This window comes from Moschus berezovskii, chromosome 15, assembly GCF_049115385.1.
Source record: "Moschus berezovskii isolate FMDL1 chromosome 15, NW_MosBer_1.0, whole genome shotgun sequence".
NCBI classification, from domain to species: domain Eukaryota; kingdom Metazoa; phylum Chordata; class Mammalia; order Artiodactyla; family Moschidae; genus Moschus; species Moschus berezovskii.
This window is the reverse complement of record NC_142474.1, coordinates 44,955,686-44,980,274: the sequence shown is the minus strand read 5'-3', so window position 1 is coordinate 44,980,274 and position 24,589 is coordinate 44,955,686. Positions and strand designations below refer to the sequence as shown.

General features: G+C 43.2%; 1 protein-coding gene across 1 annotated transcript in view; it reads left to right on the top strand.

Annotated features, from left to right (window-relative positions):
* CFAP61 (cilia and flagella associated protein 61) overlaps positions 1 to 24,589 on the top strand; it is a 246,292-nt gene that overhangs the window by 62,803 nt on the left and 158,900 nt on the right. Inside the window, exons 9-13 of the mRNA XM_055430665.2 lie at positions 7,928 to 8,019; positions 13,106 to 13,177; positions 14,036 to 14,214; positions 16,078 to 16,117; positions 19,848 to 19,987. Coding sequence (XP_055286640.2) covers positions 7,928 to 8,019; positions 13,106 to 13,177; positions 14,036 to 14,214; positions 16,078 to 16,117; positions 19,848 to 19,987 — 523 coding nt within the window. The remainder of the gene's footprint in view (positions 1 to 7,927; positions 8,020 to 13,105; positions 13,178 to 14,035; positions 14,215 to 16,077; positions 16,118 to 19,847; positions 19,988 to 24,589) is intronic.

Below are 24,589 nucleotides of genomic sequence, written 5' to 3'. Positions count from 1 at the left end.
AGCTCAGTGTTGTTGGAGCAGAAAGGGAGGGAGCAGCAGGAGGGAGGAAGGAGGAGAGGAGACAGAGGGAATTGAAGCAAAGAATCTAGATTCTTCTTAATCATGGCATATCTGATGAACAGCCTAGGAATGTTAAACTAGAAAGGGACACACCATCAACTTCTAGTTTTAATGAAGAGTTCCCAGGGGCCACCAGAGTGTGCAGGAAAGAGATGAGAAGGGGCTGAACCAGAGCCGTGCCTGCGAATGAACTTGGGAGATATTTTGGAGAATTAATGGAACCTGCTATTTTACCGCATATGGGGAAGGAGGGTTGTGGAAGAGGGAAGCCTCAAGGAGGTCTTCAGAAGCCAGGTGATGGTGGAACCGTCTTACCAGATGGAAATAAAAAGCGTGAATGAATCATTTGATGGAGACACTGTGACTTCTGATTTGGACAAGCTCAGTCTGACCTTCCTGGAAAGCCCTTGAGTGGATACAGAGCATCCAGGCAGCAACAGGTGCTTCTGAGGTTAGATGGAAACGTGACCTCCCAAAGGACATTCTCACCCTAACCCCTGGAACGAGTAAATGCTGCCTTCATTTTGGTAAAAGGTCTTCCTCAATGTGACGAAGGATCCGGAGATGAGATTTATCCTGCAAGAGGGAGCCTGGCCCTGCTAACACCTTGACTTCTGCCCAGAGATACTGATTTTTTATTTCTGGCTTCCAGAACTCTGGAAGAATACATTTCTGTTGTTTTAAGCCACCACGTGAGTGGGCATTTGTTGCAGCAGCCACAGGAAACTAACACAGTTATAAAGAAGACTAAAGGGCTGGAGGCAAAGCAAGGAAGGAAACGGGTCAGGAAGTAAGGACACCCTCACTCTTCAGCAGTCTGTAAACGTGTTGTCTGCTCACTGTCTCCATCTTCTTACTGTCTTGAGGCTGCTTCTTATCCTTTAGATCTCAGTTCACATGTCCAATGGGCTTCCCTGGTGGCTCAGATAGTAAAGTGTCTGCCTGCAATGCAGGAGACCTGGGTTCGATTCCTGGGTTGGGAAGATCCCCCAGAGAAGGGAATTGCAACCCACTCCAGTATTCTTGCCTGGAGAATCCCATGGACAGAGGAGCCTGGTGGGCTAGAAACAGTCGGGCACAGCTGAGACACTAACACTTTCTCTTTCACTTTGCATATGCCACGGGACACTGACCGCTCAGACTGAAGCAGCTCCCAGGCTCTTGTTTTCTGCACACCATCTAGCACATCTTAGTATTTCTTCTTCTCTTACTGACTTTATTTGGACAGGCAAGTTAGTCTCATTCGCTGCTGAATCTTCAGCGTCTAGTTTGTTAATGTGCACCAGGTGATAAGTATAAACTATAAATTTTTAAATGAATGAATGAATGAATAAGTGAACAATGTGCTTTGTTCGTACCTCTGCTTTAGCAACTTCCGTACTGCAAGGTAGTTAGGAGTGTGTGTGTGGGGGTTGTGAGTGTGTGCATGCACACCCACCTACCCTGATCGCCTGTGTCTGGTTCTTGTGTGCTGCTGGGTACCTCATGTCACTGCAACTCTTCGTTCTCCACTCAGCTTCAGTTGAATGAATGTTTTAACTTGAACCTTTAATTTTTCCTCTTCTTAAAGGTGAGGGCTTAAATTCATTTGTCCATCTTTTCTGAAATCAGCCATAATATTAAAATACTAAACAAAATAACCATTTTGTAATATTCTGAAATGAAATTACTCTTATAATTAGACATTTTTGGGGAGATCTTAATTGAGTTAATGCATGAAACTCTCCTCCTTTAAAAAGTTAGGATAATGCAGTTATAGTTGAATTCCCTTGGATCAATGTCCCAGCCTGGTTCTCCCTCTCAATTTCCAGAAATGACCATTGTTACAACGTTAGAAGGCATCCATCCAGACTTCTTTTTATACTTTTATATGAAGTTCATGTGTTCATCGGAAAAAATTCTACCATTTCGTGGAAGTGTTTTTTTTTTACATAAATGGCACCATTTGGGTTTGCGAAGTTCTGAAATTTGCTTCTTCTCTCAGCTCTTTGAGATCTAATAATGTCAATAAGCTCAGTTCTGGGACACTCCTTTTATCTTTTGGATAGAATTTTACTCTATGAAATGTGCCACACTTGTCCTCAGATGGACGCAAATTGTTTCCACTATTTCATATCGCAAACCGTGCTGCAGTAAGTATTCTCGCGCTCATCGCCTTGGGCCCCTTGCAAGCGTTTCCACAGCTATGTTCCCAGAACTGCTCTTGCCGGCCTGGAAGTATACCAAGTGTGGCCACAACAGTGGTCTTCCTCCCGAGCCTCTCCTAGTTCTCCAGGACTTAGTGTTGTCAGCATGTTTAACTTTTGCCAGTATGATAGCTGTGAAAGGAGATATCATTGTTTAAACTTCATTTCTCTGACTGTTGCTGAGGTTGGACACATTTTATTTGTGTTTATTGCATCTCCTGTCCATTCATTTTCTTTGCCTGTTGGTTTTTTTTCTCTTCCCCTAGACTTCAGTTCTTGGGCTATTATGTGTGTTGCACATATTTTCTCTGTGTATCCACTCATTTAAGAAACACTTTAAGGTTCTTTTGATAAAACTTTTAAATTGTGATGGGGTCAAGTATGTCAGTATTTTTCTTTTATGACTTCTGCCTTCTACATTTAAAAAGAAAGATTTGTCCACCCCTAAAATAATAGAGAGATTCTCCTATATTTTCTTCTCATAATTTAAAAGTATTAAAAAACTTTAAACTGTTAATGTATCTGTTTCATTTCCTATTATTTTCTCCCATTCTGAAGGCTGTCTTTTCACCTTACTTATAGTTTCCTTTGCTGTGCAGAAGCTTTTGATTTTAATTAGGTCCCATTTGTTTATTTTTGCTTTTATTTCCAGTATTCTGGGAGGTGGGTCATGGAGGATCCTGCTGTGATTTATGTCGGAGAGTGTTTTGCCTACGTTCTCCTCTAGGAGTTTTATAGTCACGTGTACTCCAATGTTCATTGCAGCACTGTTTATAATAGCCAGGACATGGAAGCAACCTAGATGTCCATCTGCAGACGAATGGATAAGAAAGCTTTGGTACATATACACAATGGAGTATTATTCAGCCATTAAAAAGAATACATTTGAATCAGTTCTAATGAGGTGGATGAAACTGGAGCCTATTATACAGAGTGAAGTAAGCCAGAAAGAAAAACACCAATACAGTATACTAACACATATATATAGAATTTAGAAAGATGCAAATGATAACCCTGTATACGAGACAGCAAAAGAGACACAGATCTATAGAACAGTCTTTGGGACTCTATGGGAGAGGGTGAGGGTGGGATGATTTGGGAGAATGGCATTGAAACACATATGTTGTCATATGTGAAACGAATCACTAGTTCAGGGTCAATGCATGTTATAGGATGCTCGGGGCTGGCATGCGGGGATGACCCAGAGGGAGGATAAAGGGAGGAGGGAGGTGGGAGGGGGGTTCAGGAGGGGGAACTTATGTAAACCTGGGGCAAATTCATATCAATGTATGGCAAAACCAACCAATATAATATTGTAAAATAATTTGCCTCCAATAAAAAATAAATTAATTACATAAAAAAAATAAACTGTTAATGTATCTGTGAATGATCTTTGTGTACTATATGAAATAGGGACCCAAATTAATTCTTTTCCCATTTGATTAGCACTGTTTATTGTAATCTTTATTCTTCCACACCAATGCTACCTTTACTGTATATGAACATTTAGGCTCCATCTGTTCTGTTCCTGCTCCTGATAACCTGCTGTTTTAATAACGATGGCTTTATAATATGTCTTAATATTTGTTAGAAAATTTGGACTGTTTGTTCTTATTCCTTAAAATTTTGTTGACTAACTCTTCTTCCATTACTCTTTTAGAATCACTTTATTTCATTTCACAAAAACCAAAAATCTTGTAGGATTTTTGATTATTATTTTTTTAAGTTAAAACCCACCAAATTGTATACTATTACTTTTTCCCAAAGCCTTCAAAATGTATTATTTGGCTTTCCCTATGTATTTTTCCTGTTAGATAAAGGATTTCCCTGATAGCTCAGTTGGTAAAGAATCCACCTGCAATTCAGAAGACCCTGATTCAATTGCTGGGTCGAGAAGATCCACTGGAGAAGGGATAGGCTGTCCACTCCAGTATTCTTGGGCTTCTCTTGGGGCTCAGCTGGTAAAGAATCCACCTGCAATGCAGGAGACCTGGGTTCGATCCCTGGGTTGGGAAGATACCATGGAGAAAGGAAAGGCTACCCACTCCAGTATTCTGGCCTGGAGAATTCTATGGACTGTATAATCCATGGGGTCGCAAAGAGTCGGACACGACAGAGCTACTTTCATGTATTTTTCCTGTTAGATAAAGAGCAGGGCAGAACCAGGTCTGGTGAGACCTCGGGTTTATACAATTTGGGAAGTCTCTTCAATGTATGGCAAAACCAATACAATACTGTAAAGTAAATAAAACTAAAAAAAGAAAAAAAAGAATACAAAGTTAGGAATGCAATAGTGGGTGCTGTCCCTTGGGATGATAATGTGATGTTTTATTCATATCATGGTAACCCCTCCTCAGAGTAGCCCCTTCTCAGTCCTACTTAGAGAGAAAGTGCCAGCAAACAGTGCCTTCCCTCCCACTAGAATAAAGCCCTGGTTCGTGACTTCCAAGCTACTTAGGTGGTGTAGGCAAATAGAATAACAATTAAATTTGCAGCCTCAGTCATGTTGCTAGCTGCGTGTCATATAAAACTACTGCCTGACTTTCCCTGGGACAGCACCTCACGTCTGAGGATCTCAGGGCACATTAAGAACATTAACTAATTAAACCCCACAAAACCCCAGAGACACGGGAAGGAGAGACATGGTCTCACCTCGCCCAGTTCTGAAATGCAGCCACCTCTGGGGACGAGCACGGCAGCTGCTTCGGAATAAGCAGCAGCACCCATGACACTTTAACCCAGACAATTAGTCGTTGTCATTGGTAATTGTCTTGTGAGCATTAGCCTGTCAGACAGTGAGAGCTCCAGGATTAATTGTTGACTGCAAACCTAATCCAGTCCCTGAAATTTCTGGCTTTTTAGTAATTTTGTCCTAATTAAAATGGGCTTCCCTGGTGGCTTAGGTAATAAAGAGTCCTCCTGCAATGCAGGAGACCCAGGTTTGATTCGTGAGTGGGGAAGATACCCTGGAGAAGGGAATGGCAGCCTACTCCAGTATTCTTGCCTGGAGAATCCCATGACAGGGGAGCTTCGTGAGCTACAGCCCACGGGGTCGCAAATTATAAAGTAAATTCAATACATAAACAATGCGGATCTACTGTATAGCCCTGGGAACTCTACTCAGTATTTTGTAATAACCTGTAAGGGAAAAGAATCTGAAAAAGAATATATATATATATACACATACACATGGGCTTCCCTTGTGACTCAGCTGGTAAAGAATCTGCCTGCAGTGTGGGAGACCTGGGTTCAATCACTGGGTTGGGAAGATCCCCCAGAGAAGGCACTACCCAGTCCAGTATTCTTGCCTAGAAAATTCCATGGACTATACAGTCCATGGGGTTGCCAAGAGTCAGACACGACTGAGCAACTTTCACTTTCACACACACACACACACACACACACACACATATATATAGGTGGTTGTTTTTTAGTCACTCAGTTGTGTCCGACTCTTTGCAACCCGTGGACTGTAGCCCACCAGGCTCCTCTGTCCATGAGATTTTCCAGGCAAGAATACTGGAGTGGGTTGCCATTTTCTTTTCCAGAGGATCTTCCCAACCCAAGGACTGAACTTGAGTCTTCCGCATTGGCAGGCAGATTCTTTACCGCGGAGCCACCAGGGAAATCCTGATATGCATATAAAACTGACCCACTTTCCTGTACACCTGAAACCAACACAGCATTACAAATCAACTGTGCTTCAATAAATAAATGCACACAGGAAGTCTAGTTTTCTTTTAAACTAGACTGTTTTTGGTAGTTCTTCAAATTTAAAGCTTAAGACTATCTTTTTCATTAAAATGTAAAGTGCAACTCAAGAATAGGGAATTATATATATATATATATTTAATTTAAAAAACATTGCTGCTGAGCAAACTGAATTGATGATGGTATAAGTCAGACCAGCCGCTACCTTTAAGGGGTATGTTGGCTGGGCAGCAGGTGAGGGAAATATCTGGGCTCCTGGAAAACCTTTAGAATTCATTTAAGTGATTGTTACGTGGGAGGCAATACACGTAGAGATTCATGTGCACTCTACTGCACACAAGTTATATCACCACAACAAGCTAAATTCTTGCCAGCCTGAGAACACTGGAAACGCTGTACAGATGACTGGAAAGTTCTGCAGGGAGCAGGATGTTTCCAGGTGCCAGGGACACTCTAGGGTTCATTGTCCCCAAAGCATCTTTCTTCAGAGCAGGGATTCAGAGTCCCTTGTCCTCTCTCCTGTCACTTGCTCTCCAGGTAGAAGAGCTTCTCACTCTGCCGGGGTGACATTCTCTCATGGTAACTTCAGCGTCACGTACCTCTTCATCTCTGACTTTTCTCTTACTTAGAATTTCATTCTATTTCATTTGTCTGTGTCTTTGCCTGAAGCAGTGTGAGCCAGTGCCTATGAGGGGTCTAGAGTTAAATCTGCAGGACCCGTTGACTCTGGCTGCTGCTGGAGGACCCAGACGCAGCGTGAGAGGGGAACACAGAGAGGGTCGCAGCCTCTGGCCCCATCCCGTCTGCTGTGATGCTTAGAAATGGGAAGATGGGACAGCAGGGCACGCCGGCAGCCCAGTGTCTGGGGCCTCCTGCAGGCCTCGGGTCCCTCCTGTGTCTGTGTCTCCTGCGGACAGTTCTTGGGAGGGGCAGCCCCCAGGCAGAGCATCCTAGGGCTGGAAGGAGCTGAGGCCCAGAGGCTGCGAGCAGGGGTCAGGGCTGAGTCCCTCCGTGGAGCAGACACAGAGGGAGCAAGAGAGGATGGGGTGGAGGGTGGTGGAAGGGAGAGAGACGGTGGAAGAGGAGAGAGGCAGGGGGTGAAGGGCTGGGGTTGGGGAGAGAAAGACAGGAAGAGAGACAGGAATAAAGAAAAGAGCAGAAGGAGGAGGAAGGAAAGGAGGGGGAATAGCTTTGTAGACACCTGGGAAAACTTCTGCTCTATTTTTTGGTGAACACTGCAAACACATGAACACCACCCTGATTAGTGACTTTCTGCTGCTGCTGCGTCACTTCAGTCGTGTCCGACTCTGTTTGACCCCATAGACGGAAGCCCACTAGGCTCCCCCATCCCTGGGATTCTCCAGGCAAGAACACTGGAGTGGGTTGCCATTTCCTTCTCTACAACATATTAAAGTGATAACGTAAGCTCAGCTCTAGTTCTTGCTTAGAAAGTATAAACGTGAGTGTCATGGCCGCTTTCAGATGCCTGTTCACAGTATTTCCACAAAGAGAGAAAGCAGCCCTGGGCTCATTTGTGTCCTGAGAGCACGGGCACGGCTGACTGCGGTCTAATTCCCCATTCTGTCTTAAAAATCATTTGAAAGCCTGCCATCCAAGAGGGTGATAACCAGTTGCTTACAAACCTCAAAGGGGCTCCCATGAAAGAGTCACGGAGCTCAGTCACTGGCAGCCCACCAGGCCGACCCTGGCCTCAGTTTATCCCTGCAGCTCCTGCAGGGCCGGGTACCACTGGATCCCATCATGTGAATGTGGCGCGGAGAACTCGGAGTCCAGGTGGGCAGCACAGACCCTTGTTCTCCCCCAACCCTCCTCGCAGTGCTGCCCCCAGCAATTGGATCCTTTGGATGTGCTGCAGTTTAGAAACACACGACCATGCTGCCACCAGTGTCCTGTGCTCTGTGGACAGCGATCATATCTTTTTTGTCTTTGTGTCACTTTTTCTCCCAAAGACTCCGATCTCGAGGATACCAGCGAGGAATCCCAGAAAATAGTCAAGGAGCCGCAGGAAGCTGTGTCGCTGGAGACCAGGGAGAGCGTCCAGGTAAAGGAGATGATCCGCCCATCCCGAGCCCGGGGCGGGCCTGGGGCTGCTGCACCGTCAGGTCAGGCATGCTCCTGATGCTGGAGTGACTCCTGAGTGGGGAAAGGCCTCCCTGGCACTGAGAGCTGGGGACCAGGGCAGGGGTGAAACAGGCTGCGTGTTTGTAAGACATCAGAACATCGCAACATCTTCAAGAGTTCAGCTCAGGGTGGACTCCCATCCCTTCTTCTCCTGCCTCCTCACTCCTCCCCTGGTTTCAGGAGGCTGACATGGATAAAGCCAGTAGAAAATGCACCTTGTCCACAGACTCCAGTGAGGCAGCATCTTCTCCCTGCCTGACTGGGCCCCTCAGGCTGTAGAAGCACCCGCCACAGCTCCTTGGCCTGCCTTCAGCAGGATCCCTCTCCACCCCACCGCCACCTCCTGCTCTACGAGTGCTGCTGCCCTGACCATTTGTTCAGTCGCCAAGTCCTGTCCGACTCCTTGTGACCCTCCTGACTCTACCGTCTATGTGAGACCAGGATGGGGGCTGGTGCAGTGTCACTGCTTCCTGCACTCCAGCCCCCAACTCCCACCCCTCCTTTTTTTTTTCTCCTTTCCAATCTTTCACAAAATAACATTTCCCCTGCCCTTCAGCTCATGCGAAGATCTTGGGAAGAAAAGGAGGTAGGGAGGACCTTTATCTCAGCACTAGGCCATCTGGCTCACCCTGCCTTTGTTGTCTCTATGAAAAATGCCTTCCTGTACCACAGACCACGATAGAACCCAACCTGTAGCTGGTTGGTGTTGTGTTTTGAAGACTGATTTTGTCTCTGCACAGAGGTTGGACACACACGACTGCTGAACTCTCTGTTAGGGACTGAGGGTGCTCATGGGGCTAAAACACAGCCTCAGCCTTCAGGAGGTGGTACTCCATGGGAAGAGGAAAGCCTGCTAGTTCAGGATGTGGAAATGAGGGTGGAAAACCACCCAGGAGAGGGCCCTGAGGGACCCCCTGAAGCTTTTAAAGAAGGTTGTGTGGCATGGACTAGAGTGTGGGAGAGGAAGCTGATGAATGGAAGTGATAAAAAGAACTTAGTAAGAGGTATTTCTGCTTCCGGCAAAGACGGAGATAGAGACTAGATTTACATCCCTGCCTGAACAAACATTGCCAAAGTATATGAAGTAAGTTTTAAGACTCTGCTCATCAGGTAACAAAGGAGAGTGACGCTTAATGGGTGGGAAACAACTCTGTTGAGCCCTCTGACTGTGCTGACCTCCAGCCTTGAGAGAGTTCCTGGCCATAGCATAGGGCAGGAGGAATGTATGTGTGCATACGTGCTGAGTCGCTTCAGTCGTGTCCAAATCTTTGTGACCCTATGGACTACAGCCTGCCAGCCTTCTCTATATTTAATAAAAAAAAAGAAAATTACAAATCAAATTCAGAACATTATATCTAATAAGCCTACAAAGAGGTAAAGTGGAATTATAAAAATATACAATTAATCCAAGAGACAGCAAAAAAAATTTTTTTAAAAGAAAGGGAATAAAGAACAGATAAGAAAAATATAAAACAAACAGCAACATGATGGACTTAATCCTACACACATTAATAATTGCATTAAATGTAAAATGGTCTCTTTGTTGTTGTACATATCCCAATTAAAGAACATGTAAAGCAGATATAGATTCAATTAAAAAACAAGACAGTTATATGTGGATCACAAAAATGCACGTTGAATAGACAGAATAGATTCAAATGAAAAGCATGCATGTAGACACACCATGGTAACACTGATCAAAAGGAAGATAGAGTAGCTTCATTCATTTCAGACAAAGTAGATTTCAGAGGAGGGAATATTACCAGGGACAGTGAAAGTCAAGAGGACATAACAGTCTTCAATATTTATGTCCCTAAATCGTAGAACTTCACAAAACATGCAACAAGAACTGATAGAACTGCGAAGACGAATGAATAAGCAACTATATTTGACGACTGCAGTATCCCTCCCCTGATCACAGACAGAACAAGTAGACAGAAAATTAATAGGGGTATGGAAGATTTTAAGAACACTATTGACAATTAGACCTAATTTGCACTTAATAGAACACTCTACCCAATTTGACCCAATTTGCACTTAATAGAGCACATGACCCAGTAGATACAGCTTCCCACATCCATGTGGAATATTTACCAAGTTGTATCATATTCCAAGCTAGAAAATAAGTCTCAAGATATTTAAAGGATTCAAGTCATCTAAAGTATGATCTTTCTCAACAGACAACATTACAGGAAAATAAAACTTCAGATCAATAGCTCTCAGGAACATTGATGGAAAAATTCAAATAGAAATCTTGTGTTTAATCTGTGTATTAAAAGGACAATACATCATGACTAAGTAGGGTTTATTCTGGGTTACAAGGTTAGAAATACAATTATAAGAAGATCAATGAAAGTAATTCACCATATTAACATTCTAAAAAGGATTACCTGTATGATTATCTCTTAAATATTGGAAAGGTATTTGAAAATTCACATTCATTCCTCATAAATCTCTCAGAAAACTAGGAATAGAAGTTCTTCAGTTTAATAGACGTTATTTTTGAAAAGCATGTGGCTAGCATCATCCTTAATGGTGAAAGACTGAATGCTTTTCCACCAAGGTCAGAAACAAGAATGTCTGTTCTCACCACTGTATTCATAATTATTCTGGAGGTTCAAGCTGGTGAAAAAAGACAAGAAAATACTTTAAAAAGCATCTAGATTGGAAAGGAAGGATTGAAACTGTCTTCAATTTGCGGATAACATAGTCATCTAGCAGAGAAGGCAATGGCAGGCACCCCACTCCAGTACTCTTGCCTTGAAAATCCCATGGACAGAGGAGCCTGGTAGGCTGCAGTCCATAGGGTCGAGAAGAGTCAGACACAACTGAGCGACTTCACTTTCACTTTTCACTTTCATGCATTGGAGAAGGAAATGGCAACTCACTCCAGTGTTCTTACCTGGGGAATCCCAGGGACGGCGGAGCCTGGTGGGCTGCTGTCTATGGGGTCACACAGAGTCGGACATGACTGAAGCGACTTAGCAACAGCAGCATAGTCATCTAGAATCTATAAAACAGCTACTAGAACTAATAAGTAATTTAATAAACTGCTAAATATATGCAAAATTAATAGGCAAAGTTCAGTTTTATCTATGCGTAAGAGTAATGAACAATGAGAAATTTAAATAAATACTATTTACAATATAGCATGCTCAATTGCATCTGACTCTTTGCAGCCCCGTGGACTGTAGCCTGCCAAGCTCCTCTGTCCATGGAATATTCTAGGCAAGAATACTGGAGTGGGTTGCCATTTCCTTCTCCAGGAGATCTTCCTGACCCAGGGAGTGAACCTGTGTCTCTTGGGTCTCCTGTATCGGCAGGCAGATTCATTACCACTGCACTACCTGGAAGTCCACCATTTACAGTAGTACAAATATACAAAATATGTAAATTTGACAAAAGATGTTTAAAACCTGTATATTACAAAACTACAAAACATTTCTGAGAGAAATGAAATAAGACCAATAGGTAGAGAAATAGCCCCCATACATAATTTTGAGGACTCGGTATGTTCAAGATGTCAGTTGATCAATGAAATCTCAGCCAAAACTAATTTTTGTTGTTGTTCAGTCACTAAGTTGTGTTTGACTCTTTGTGACCCCGTGGACTGTAGCACACCAGGCTTCCCTGTCCTTCACTCTCTCCTGGAGTTTGTTCAAATTCATGTCCATTTAGTCGGTGATGCCACCCAACCATCTCATCCTCTGTTGTCCCCTTCTCCTCTTGCCCTCAATCTTTCCCAGCTTCAGGGTCTTTTTCAATGAGTTGGCAGTTTGCATCAGGTGGCCAAAGTATTGGTGCTTCAGCATCAGTCCTTCTAGTGAATATTCAGGGTTGATTTCCTTTAGGATTGACTAGTTTGATCTCCTTGCAGTCCAAGGGACTCTCAAGAGTCTTCTTCAGCACAATTCGAAAGCATCAGTTCTTCAGCACTCAGCCTTCTTTATGGTCCAACTCTTACATCCATACATGACTATTGGAAAAACCATAGTTTGACTGTATGGATCTTTGTTGGCAAAGTGATGTCTCTGCTTTTTAATATGCTATCTTGGTTTGTCATAGCTTTCCTTCAAAGGAGCAAGCATCTTTTAATTTCATGGTTGCAGTCACTACCCTCAGTGATTTTGGAGCCCAAGTGAAATGAAAACTAATTTCAGAATTCAGGTGAAATTGAGAAGGACCTAGCATAGCCAAATCAACTATGGAAAGGGAACAAGCTATAGGACTAATGTTGCTATTTCAAGATTTATTATAAGGTTTTTGTAACTGAGTTAGTGTGGTAACGATGTCAAGGTTAATAATAGATGAATCAAACAGAATAGATAATCCAGAAGTAGACTCAGCATACAATCTACAATGATGAAGCAGATCATTGTTTTCCTATGGTTGGAAGAGTGGCCCCTGGTTGGGGGGAGTGTCATGTAGAAACACATCACTTTTTATTGTGACGGTATTTTTATGGACACCTATATAGGCTTCCCCAATGGCTCAGTGGGTGAAGAAATCCGCCTGCAATGCAGGATACACAGGAAACATAAGTTCAGTCCCTGCTTTGGGAAATCCCCTGGAGGAGGAAATGGCAACCCATTCCAGTATTCTTGCCTGAAACATCCCATGGACAGAGGAGCCTGGCAGGCTACAATCCATAGTGTTGCAAAGTCAGACGCAACTGAAGTGACTGAGCACGCAGAGCAGTTAAAAACCCTAGTGCAGCTTTCAAATTACATAGAGAAATGAGAGTAAAGGAAGGATAAGTATTAATAGCATCTGCAGAGAGTTGGGAGGTAACTGAGCATCTTTCCATCCACATATCCTGACTGTATCATCAGACAATCAGATGAGGCAGGTGGCGCTCCTAGCCGCTTTGTATGAAAGAGGAAACTCACTCACTTGTTGAAAGTCATGTGGCTGGTAAGCAGCGAGGCCAGGATTTGACCAGAACTCGGGCTCTGAACCACTGCAGGTATTGATTAGTTCTCACGTCTTGCCTTTGTCATTTGCAGAGAAAAGGCACAGAAGCCGCAGTGGAGGAAGCTTTGTCACCAGTCACAAGTGAAAACTCTAGAGAAGTGGAGGTAAGGCTTTAGAGGCCACTGAAGTGGTTGGTGCTCCCCCCACCCCCATGCAGCTCACTCTTCTCCCCCTGCACCCCTGTGCCCTGTCCTCCCCAGGCCTCCCGCCTCTCTATCCCAGTTCAGAGCTTCCTCCTTCCTTAGGACCTGTTCCGCAGGTCACCCTTGATGACCCTTATTCCACTGAGATTAGGCCTTTTATTCTGTCTCCCTTGCCCAGCTCGGTCCTAGAAGTTTCTACTTTGATAATTTGCAACCATTTCAGTAGATAGAATCTTTCTCCTCTTCCCATTGTCTAGAGAGGAGGCTCCTGATTTTCTTTGTAAATTTCTAGTGCTAATAATGATTTGAACTTTTATTATACTATACACACAAGGGGCTTCCCTGGTGGCTCAGATGTTAAAAGAATCTGCCTGCCATGCAGGAGACCCAGGTTCAGTCCCTGGGTTGGGAAGATCCCTTGGAGAAGGGAATGGAGAATTCCTGAAGAATTCCATGGATCCAGGTGGACTACAGTCCATGGGGTCGCAAGGAGTTGGACATGACTTAGTGACCGACACTTTCACTTTCAACATTTCCTCAATGATGCAGTTAAAACATGGAGCCTGTATCAAAGGCCAACCAAGACCATTCATTTTCTGACCTTCCCAGGAAAACTGGTTCCCATCCTTACGAGTTTTGAAATCTCATTAAGAACATCTCCTTAAAGCCAGGCCTGGCTCGGGATGGTTCATCTCAGGTGAGGCAGTCACATCTGTCCCAGGAACAGTGTCATGTAGAGACGAGGCAACCACTAAGCCCATTAAGTTACAAAGAATGAATGGGTTTCCCAGTTGGGTTTGTCCTCTCTCCTTGTTGCAGGACTCAGAAAAACTCAGTCAAGTGAGCAGTATGGTTTACATGGGTTACTACATCAGCCACAGGAGCTCATTGTCCCTCTCTCTGCCTGAGGACACCAGCAGTTTCCGCCCCATCTACAGGGGCGCCTCCACCGCCTTCTGCATCCAGCTGTTTTTTATCGACGAGAAGTACGAAGCAAGGCAAGTCCCGGTCTCCAGCTTGTCTGCTGTGGAAAGAGCTTCTCCTGGCCTTGCTGGCCCGATACTTTCATCTCACAGAGTCAGGGGTTTCCAAGCGTGGCTTCCCATCCTCATTTTTGGGGAGTATTTTTTAAAACTACAGATTCCTAGGCCCCATTTCCAGACTCCAGTCCGTGGAATTCCAGGTTGCCCAGGGTCTGCGAGATCATACCTTCCCAAGCCACGTGCTGCTCCTCATTCTCTAGAGTTTGCATTCTGGGGAGACTTTGGGTTTAGGTTGTCTAGAATCTTTTAGTTGCAAGTGACAGAAAATCCAACTGAAACTGGCTTTGGAAACATGAACAAAAAGTGCCCCATAGAATAAAGCATAATCTACTGGAGGGACTGATTTTCGGTGTGGCTTGACCTGGGATTTAGATAACCCAATCACAGACCAAGCTTCTCTCTACCCTTCGGCTCTGCCGATCCCATCTTCAGAGGAGTGTCCCCACCTGGGGCCACAAGAAGTGGCCTCAGCATTGCATTATAGACAGTGAGGAGGACAGTGTGGTTTGGGCCAGCTCTCAAAGCTCCATTGGGCCTGGTTGGACTGTGTGATCTTTTCTAAGCTGATGGCTGGGGCCATTATGTGAGGACAGCTTTGTCACTTTCCTCATGCTCCCCACTGACTCAGGGCTGGAGTCTCAATCTGAGACGGGGTTAATGGGACACCAAACAACAATCCAGGCTGGCTGCTGGAAGGAAGAGGCCTGGTGCTGGGCAGACACTCCCATGTCTACTGCTTGCTGCCCTCTGAAGTCTGGATGTGGACCCCTGCCTTCATACCTGAGAGTCCATAACCCCTTTGGGGTGCCCACCCACTCCACATTCTGTCCACAGAACAGTGATGATGAAGGAAGGATTGACACATTTTTATAGACTGGAAGGTTCTGGAGTATCTTTGAGATAACCAAGAGTGCCACTGGCTACTCCCTTCTTGAAAGTGAAAAGTGAAAGTGAAGTCGCTCAGTCATGTCCGACTCTTTGCGACCCCATGGACTGTAGCCTACCAGGCTCCTCTGTCCATGGGATTCTCCAGGCAAGAATACTGGAGTGGGTTGCTGTTTCCTTCTCCAGGAGATCTTCCCAACCCAGGGATCGAACCTGGGTCTCCCGCATTGGAGGCAGATGCTTTACCATCTGAGCCACCAGGGAAGCTTGTTTAATTACATCCCATTCTCCCAGCCTTGCTTAGAGCCATGCTTTAACTTGGACTTTTTTTCCTCTTGAGTTTTCAATTTCTTTGAAATTGCAATTCAACTGAAAGATTAAAAGGGGAAACTTTTTTATTCTAATTATATTACAGACATCTAAAAAGCCTGTAAAAAACCCTTCTAGATCTGTTGCATATATTTATTTTCCCTTGCTCATGATAAGATAAAAAATGTGCTTTTTGAATTTTCAAACAGAAATTCAGTGACCCATTATGGTTCGTCTGCAAATAGGCATCTGCCGCTGGTCAGAAAATCTTTTGCATATAAAAGAGAAAAAGATCAGAGTAGCTTAGAATATGCCCACGTCTCCCCAGAGCTCCTCCAGAAAGGAAGGGAGGGATCCTGTTCACAAAAGGACTGTCTTGCTTTTTGAATGTGTAGAGATTATTAATTGCCATAATAGTATCTTGAATATAGGCAAATGCTTTATTACTGACATTTGAAGCTTCTGACTTCTGCAGTTGATTGCTGTTCAGCTACTCAGACACACATTCTGAGCAGTGATTGGCTAATCCTTGCCTAAGGAGGTGAGAGCCATACGTCTCTTGGAAGGTACACGGGTGCTGCATTTTCTTGGAGGTCAGTGACAGTTCTTATTGTCTATTTACAGGTCATTGGACTTTATGAATTTTGTTTTCCATCTTTTCCATGTAAGTACATGTTGAATTTTAAGTAATTGGTTTTATAAGCTAGAAAAGTTATAGAGAAGTAAGATACCATACTCATTATCCAAACATATCTGGTATGAATATTGAGATGGGACCACTTCTCTGTTCTTGAAAAAAAAATGTTGAATAATACATCATGAACTGTTCAAAGTAGGAAAGATTGTCATTCTCAATAATTTTTTAGTCATGCTGTTTTAATATTCTTTCAATGCATAACTTCTTTTAGAGAGTATTTCACTGACGTTTTATTATCAATAGAATCAAATCATGGACAGAATACTGGTGGCATCTGAAAATGTCAGGAGTTACAGTGAAGTTAGTCTTTTGTATTTCTTAATAATTTGTGTTGGCTCAAAGAATTCTGACACCAGTATACTGCGTTTCTGAGGGTAAGAAGGTGGGAACTTGAGGTTGATCTTCTGGTTGGCATCGCCTGACACGTGGGAGTCACTTGACCCTCTACTGTTGGTTGGTAGATGGCCCCAAGCAGGCACCCAAGTGCAAACAAGATTCTCTGTCTCAGGGTGTCTGGGCTGCCACTTCCATTTTTGTTTCACAGTTCTCAAAGGATAGAAATTCTGACCAACCTCTTGTTACCTTATTGGAGGGAAGAAAGTAGGGAAGGAAGACAATTAGGTTCCTCCACTGGATTTTTATGGCTTTTTTTCATGGCTGGCCTGTCAGTTAAGTCAGGTCAACAACCACACTTCTTCCGTCAGCTAATATAGGCAAGATGTCTGTTGTTTTATTTTTCCTTGATGCTGTTTATACTGAGGCTAAAAAACCAAAGAGGCTTTAATTATGTTGCATGAAAGCTATATGATCATAGATTGTATCTCGTCATTTTGTTAAGATTATGAAGCCTTGGCACTGATGTTCTCCATCATAATATTTTTGAATTAATTTTAAGGCATTTTGAAACTCAGAAACCACTGTAGTGACCCTGAGAGAGGATTTGCAAAGCTTGCTTCCCTCAGAGATGCCCCAAAGTAAATTCACTAAGTTCACTTCATTGCTATTTTAAAGTCCATGCATGCAAAGACAGGTCTTCAGTATTATGACAAAAGTAATGCTGGCTTTAAAACCATAAAAGACATGTTTACTTTTTATTTATTTATTTTCTGGCTGTTCCGGGTGGCATGTGGGATCTTAGTTCCCTCGCCAGGGATCAAACCCACACCCACTACTGTGGACCCCTATGGGATCTTGACCACTAGATTGCCAGGGAAGTCCGACATGTTTACTTTTTAAATATTTCAGAATCTGGGAGACAGGAGCAAAATATCATCATTACTTCATCCTTAATCCTTCCCATCCACGATGAAGCAACTCATTAATGTCTCCTCCCAGAGGAAGCCCCTGGGATGTGGCACTCAGTCCTTCTTTTCAGCTAGAGTATTTCGACAACTTGACTCACAAGTTCCCCAGAAGGAGCTGTTATTTTGCTAGAAAGAAGGAGGATAAGGTCAGAGAGTGACTCACTCCTTTGAGTTGCACGCGTGTCCCCAGGGTCTTGGATTAGCTCAGGCAATGCCTTCACAGGGTTCAGCAGGAGGCAAGATCCCACAGGGACAAATTAGCTCTGGGAAGAGCAAGCTGCTCTGCAGGCGCCTGGCAGAGGGTCTTGGGGGACGTGTGGAGCAGAGACGGTCCACAGCAGCACTGTCCCGCAGACACCAAGTTCCAAATGTTCCAGCAGATACATTATTGGTTTTTTTCTTTTTTTAATTTAAATTTATTTATTTTTAATTGGTGGGTAATTGCTTTACCGTATTGTGTTGGTTTCTGCCATACATCCACATGAATCAGCAATGGCTATATGTGTGTCCCTCCCTCAGGAACCTCCCTTCCCCCTCCCACTCCAGCCCCCTGCTCTGTGTTGTCACAGAGCACCGGATTTGAGCTCCCTGAGTCATACAGCAAATTTCCACTGGCTATCTAATTTTACATACAGTAATGTATATGTTTCAATGCTACTCTCTCAATTCATCCCACCCTTTCCTTCCCTTGCTGTGTCCACAAGTCTGTCCTCTATGTACAGCAGACACATTATTAAGGAAAAAAAAAAAAACTAAAAAGACACAGGTGACATCAACTTTAATAGTGTATTTTACTCAATGTACTATGTCCAAAAGTATTAAAAATTATTAAGGAGATCTTGAACATCCCTTTTCTCAGTTTTTAAAATCCGGTGTTTATTTTACACTTAGGGTACCTTGCAAGTACAAGCGCTAAATTGTCATCTGAAATCCTTGATCTGCTTTTAGATTTCCTAAAATTTATACTTGTCATCAGAACTCCTTGATCTGCTTTTAGATTTCCTAAGATTTGTAGTTGAATGAATAGATTTATATACCCAGTTGTTCTAAGCAGACGTGCAACTTTTCCAATAACAATTGAGTTTTTATTTTATTATTCTTTTCTTTACCGTTATGCTTTACTGAAGGATATGGAATGCAGTTCCCTGTGCTATACTATAGGACTTTGTTGCTTATCTATTTGATATGTAATAGTTTGTGTCTACTGACCTCCGAACTCCTACTCCATACCTCCCCCACTCCCCCTCCCCTATGCAACCATAAGCTTGTTTTCTATGTCTGTGAGTCTGTTTCTTTTTATAAATAAGTTCATTTGTATCATTTTTTTAGATCCCACATGTATGTGATTATATGATATTTGCCTTTCCCTGTCTGACTTACTTCACTTAGTATGATAATATCTAGGTCTATCCATGTAGCTGCAAATGGCATTATTTCATTCTTTTTTATGGCTAAGTAATATTCCATCATGTGTGGGTGTGTGTATACATATATACACACATCTTCTTTTCCATTCATCTGTCAATGGACATTTAGGTTGCTTCCATGTCCTGGCTATTGTGAACACTGGGATGCATGTACCTTTTTGAGGTGTAGTTTTCTCCAGGAGTGGGATTGCTGGGTCATATGGTAGTTCTATTTTTAATTTTTTGAAGAACTTTCATCCTGCTTTCCATAGTGGCTGCCTCAGTGTACATTGTTGGAGGGTTCCCAAGTATCAGTTTTAAAACTTAAATTTAGATTAATCAAGGTGAAATAAAAGTAACAGTTGCATTTCCCCCATCACACTAGCCAGGTGCTCAGTGGCCAGAAGCAGCTCCTGGCCAACACGTTGGATAGTGAAGACACAGGTCAGGACATGCAGATCTCCCTGCCCAGGTTAACCTGCCCTTAGATTTCATCACCCAGGTAGGATCACATCCTGATAAAATACACAGACATCCATGCCTGTGTGATCACAGGACTTTTGAGCTGGAAAGGCCTGAAGCATCACCCTCTCACCTCATAGACGGGGGGACCACGACTAGCACAGCATCACTTGGTAAACCCAGGCCTTTGCCGTGACAGCGCACTGCTTCATTCCCTCCTGGATACAAGCGAATTTGCAAACGCAAACGTCCTTAGTTTAAAACGCTACTTCCAAAAAAAACAGCTGTACCAAATGGCTTCCATTGTTCACAATATTCTTTTATTTAGGTTTCAGTCAAACACCAGAAATTTTCTCCATATTCTTACAGTTGTTTATCTCCCTGAATTTTCTGATCATTTGGAAAATGATAGGAATGTTCAACTCGAATACCGTCTCATTCACACATTTTACTCCTCTTTTCGTTAGTGTTTTACAGCAGCAATTTGTTTAGTGATTAATGGTTTCTGGTTTCCAATCACATCAGGACAAGGACTTCTGCATCATTTCTGTGCCGCATCTCACCCCTGAGTTTGTCCTCATCCAGAGCTTCGTGAAGGTGATTCCCTTCAACAACTGCACCCTAGACCAGGACCTGTACGTCTTCCATCGGGCAGGGTTGCTCAAGTAAGTGGATGCTCGGTGGGCCAAAAGACAGTCCATGAAGTTCCAAAAGGAGAATGGAACAGGAGCTCCCTGCCATTTTAATAACTTATTTTTAAAGTTGTCTTCTTGATGGAGGGCTTCATCAAGTGATTTTTACCAGTCTATTTAGGGAAAGAGTCATAGTGACAGATTACTAATCCAGTCAGATATTAGAGCAGAATCCAACTCTAAGATAATCAAAACAGTGTCATTTGACCATTTCTACGGGTAGAGCAAGGTAACACAAGAAAGAGTCCCACCACAGACCCCAAGAGAGTAAAAATTGAATGTGTGTGCATTTAATGGTACATAGATGAATGTGTATGATGGCATTTGTGTCACAATGGTGGGAAAAGAAACACTTATTCTGTAAGTGATGGGGTAAAACAAGAACAGAAATATTCTTCATATTCTCCAGTAAAATAAATTTCTACCTGATTAAAGAGTTCAGTGTAAATATTGCAATAGGTCCAAGTTAGAAACTGTCGACAGTACTAGTTTCCGGGCCAGATTATGAGAATACAGCAGTGAGCAACCTACTGATGTGTCCCCTGTCCTTTCAAAACTCATAAACACTCAAGTAAAAGTAAGCCTGCAGCTGTGACGGGGATACCAGCCGTGGGTCTGTGGGACCACGGAGACGTGTCACTGGAAGAATCAACCCAGTCAGAGGAAGCCCACGAGGAGTGTGAGTGCAGACTGACTATGTCTCAGGATGGGGAAGGTCTTTTTAGAACATGCAAGAAAAAAATCAAGATTTGTTTTTAATCTTATATACATAAGAGACATTCTAGAAAAGTCCACAGGACTTTATTAACCTTATGTGCCTTTGGGAAGCAAGACGGGGATGTGGAGGTGTACATGGCAATGTATTCTTTGCTTTATATCTGTGAACTCTGTTTGATTTTTTTCATTAATAAGTTTTATTTTCTAGAGCAGTTTTAGGCTCACAGTACCATGTGTACCATCGATGAACCTATAGGGACTCACCATCATCAACCAGAGTCCACAGTTTACATGAAGGCTTGCTCATTAGTTATACCTTCTATCAGTTCAATTCAGTTCAGTCACTCTGTTGTGTCTAACTCTTTGTGACCTCATGGACTGCAGCACGCCAGGCTTCTCTGTCCATCACCAACTCCCGGAGCTTGCTCAAACTCATGTCCATTGAGTCGGTGATGCCATCCAACTACCTCATCCTCCGTCGTCCCCTTCTTCTCCTGCCTTCAATCTTTCCTGACTTTAGAGTATTTCCCAAGTCCTTTGCATCAGGTGGCCAGATAATTGGATCTTCAGCTTTAGCATCAGTCCTTCCACAGAATATTCAGGGCTGATTTCCTTCAGGATAGACTGGTTGGATCTCCTTGCAGTCCAAGGGACTGTCAAGAGTCTTTTCCAACAATATAGTTCAAAAGCATCAGTTCTTTGGCACTCAGCTTTCTTTATAGTCCAACTCTTACATCCATTCATGACTACTGGAAAAACCATAGCTTTGACTAGACAGACATTTGTTGGCAAAGTAATGTCTCTGCTTTTTAATATGCTGTCTAGGTTGGTCATAGTTTTTCTTCCAAGGAGAAGAAAAAATCATCTGCAGTGACTTTGGAGCCCAGAAGAATAAAGTCTCACTGTTTCCATTGTTTCCCCATCTATTTGCCATGAAGTGAAGGGACCAGATTCCATGATCTTCGTTTTCTGAATGTTGAGTTTTAAGCCAGCTTTTCACTCTTCTCTTTCACTTTCATCAAGAGGCTCTTCAGTTCCTCTTTGCTTTCTGCCATAAGGGTGGTATCATCTGCATATGTAAGGTTATTGATATTTCTCCCAACAATCTTGATTCCAGCTTGTGCTTCATCCAGCCCAGCATTTCACATGATATACTCTGCACATAAGTTAGATAAGCAGGGTGACAATATACAGCCTTGACATACTCCTTTCCCAATTTGGAACCAGTCCATTATTTCATGTTTGGTTCTAATTGTTGCTTCTTGACCTTGATTCAGATTTCTCAGGAGACAGGTAAGGTGGTCTGGTATTCCCATCTTTTCAATAATTTTTCAGTTTATTGTGATCCACACAGCAAAAGGCTTTAGCATAGTCAGTGAAGCAGAAGTATATATTTTTCTGAAATTCTCTTGCTTTTTCTTTGATCCAACGGATGTTGGAAATTTGATCTCTGGTTCCTCTGCCTTTTCTAAATCCAGCTTGAACATCTGGAAGTCACGGTTCACATACTGTTGAAGCCTGGCTTGGAGAATTTTGAGCATTACATTGCAAGCGTGTGAGATGAGTGCAATTGTGCTGTAGTTTGAACATTCTTCGGGATTGGAATGAAAACTGACCTTTTCCAGTCCCGTGGCCACTGCTGATGGGTCTGGTCAAATGTGTAATGACATGTCCTCCATTATAATTTCATATAGAGTAGTTTCTAAAACTCCTGTGTACTCCACCTGTTCATCTCTCTCTCCTTCCCCACCATCTCTGTCAGCCACTGGCCTTATCACCATTTCCATAGTTTTGTTCCCTGTAGCTCAAATCTGCCTGCAATTCAGGAGACCAGGGTTTGATCCCTGGGTCGGGAAGATCCTTTGGAGAAGGGAATGGCAATCCACTCCAGTATTCTTGCCTGGAGAATTCCATGGACAGAGAAGCCTGATGGGCTACAGTTCGTGGGATCACAAAGAGTTGGACATGACTGGGTAACTAACACACATACAGAATGTGGTAGCTGGAATCATACAGTGTCTGGCCTTTACAGATTAGCCTCTTTCATTTAGTAATTAGTATTTTCAAGTTCCTCCATGTCTTTTCATGGCTTGATAGCTCAGTTCATTTTAGCCCTGAATGGTATTCCTTTGTCTGGATGGACCACAGTTTATTTATCCTCTCACCTACTGAAAGACCGCTTGGTTGCTTCCAAGTTTTGGCGACTATGAATAAGGCAGACTACAAAGGCAACTACAGACATTCGTGTGCAGGTTTTTGTGCGGACGTAAGTTTTTGACTCATTTGCGTATAAACTGAGGAGCACAACCGTAGATTGTATGATAAGAATATTGAGTTTTGTAAGAAATTACCCCGTCTTCCAAAGTCCTCCACCATTTTGCATTCCTACCTGCAATGAATGCTTCTTCACATCCTCACTGGCACTTGTCAGTGTTCTGAATTTTTGCCATTCTAATAGCTGTATTGTGGTATCTTGCTTTAATTTGCATTTCCATACTGATTTATGATGTTGAGCATCTTTTCATTTGCTGTCTGCAATCTGTGTATCTACTTTGGTGAGACGTCTGTTCATATCTTCTGCCCTTTTCAAGACTGGGTTGTTTATTTCTGTGTGATTTTTTTTAAATTATAGGCATGCATTATGTCCATCATAGAAAATGAAGTTAACTTTGTATCACTGAGACTTTAAATTTTATTATGACTCAAGTAGAACTTTTATTAGAATGTTCTTTATGCTTTCTGCATTCTTGCATAGAGCATATTGGTGACATTTTCTCGTGACTTCCGATGCTGCTCATGAATAAACACACTGATGACAGCAGCCAGATGACATACGGGCAGGATTGGGCCCCGGCTCTGCCTGTGGTCGTGACCTTGCTCTTAGTTGCTTAATTATTTAATTCATAGTCATGTTCCTTTCTTGTACACTTCCTTTTCTTACTATGAACACATATTTCTTTTATTAAAAATTAAGTTTAATTTTTTAAAACAATGAGACTTTCAGTATGCATCTGGAAATTAATCCTGGTGGCAGCAGGGCCCTAGTTTTTCTTTGGAACCATTTGCAATGTCAGCTTCGTGTTTGCTTTGTTCTAATCACTTACATATAAAGGTGCAGATTGTGCGCACCTGGGTTCCTTTCTGAAAACGTTAAAGACTCTCAAGTTTCCGTGTCCTTAGAAAATCGTGATCTTTGTCACTGTTCCCCTCTGAGCTGTCTTTAGGAACTTTCCTTTGTTGCTCTGAGTTTCACTGGCAACCCGCCCCCCACTGCTCACCCAGTTCTCAGTGTGTCCAGTCTTGCGGCTCCTTTGCACTTTTACTCTTGTTCCTGACTCCTTGCTGCTTGGAATCTGTGCTTGTGTGTAAGGGGGATGTCCCTCAAAACCCATGTGAGTGTCACCAACAGGGGATGTCTCTCTCGTGGCCGTGGCAGTGGGTCATTGTTCTCTAGAGCAAACCTAGATCTTTAATTCTTTAAATTCGACCAGCATTCCAGGTAGAGGAGGAAGATACAAAGGAAGGGGAGTGAGAAGATACAGGCTGGGTAGTGATGAGGGTGAACGTGAAGGGGCATGAGACATGTGGGGGCGGAGGGCAGGAGGCAGCAGAGCAGCCATGTGGGCACAGCCCTCCACTGCCCCACTTTTTGAGCCATGGCTTTAAATACAACCGTGTTCTTCCATTTTTTGCTTCACTTCTCTTGACATCTGGGATGGGTTGTTCTTGCCCTTAAGTTCGGCTACTCTAAATTTCATGACCTCCTGTCCTCGGCTCCCACCAGATCGCCTTCCTCTTCCCTTGGGAAATTATATTTATGTCTGTCACCTGCCCTCTGGCCATGCTGCTGAGCAAAGG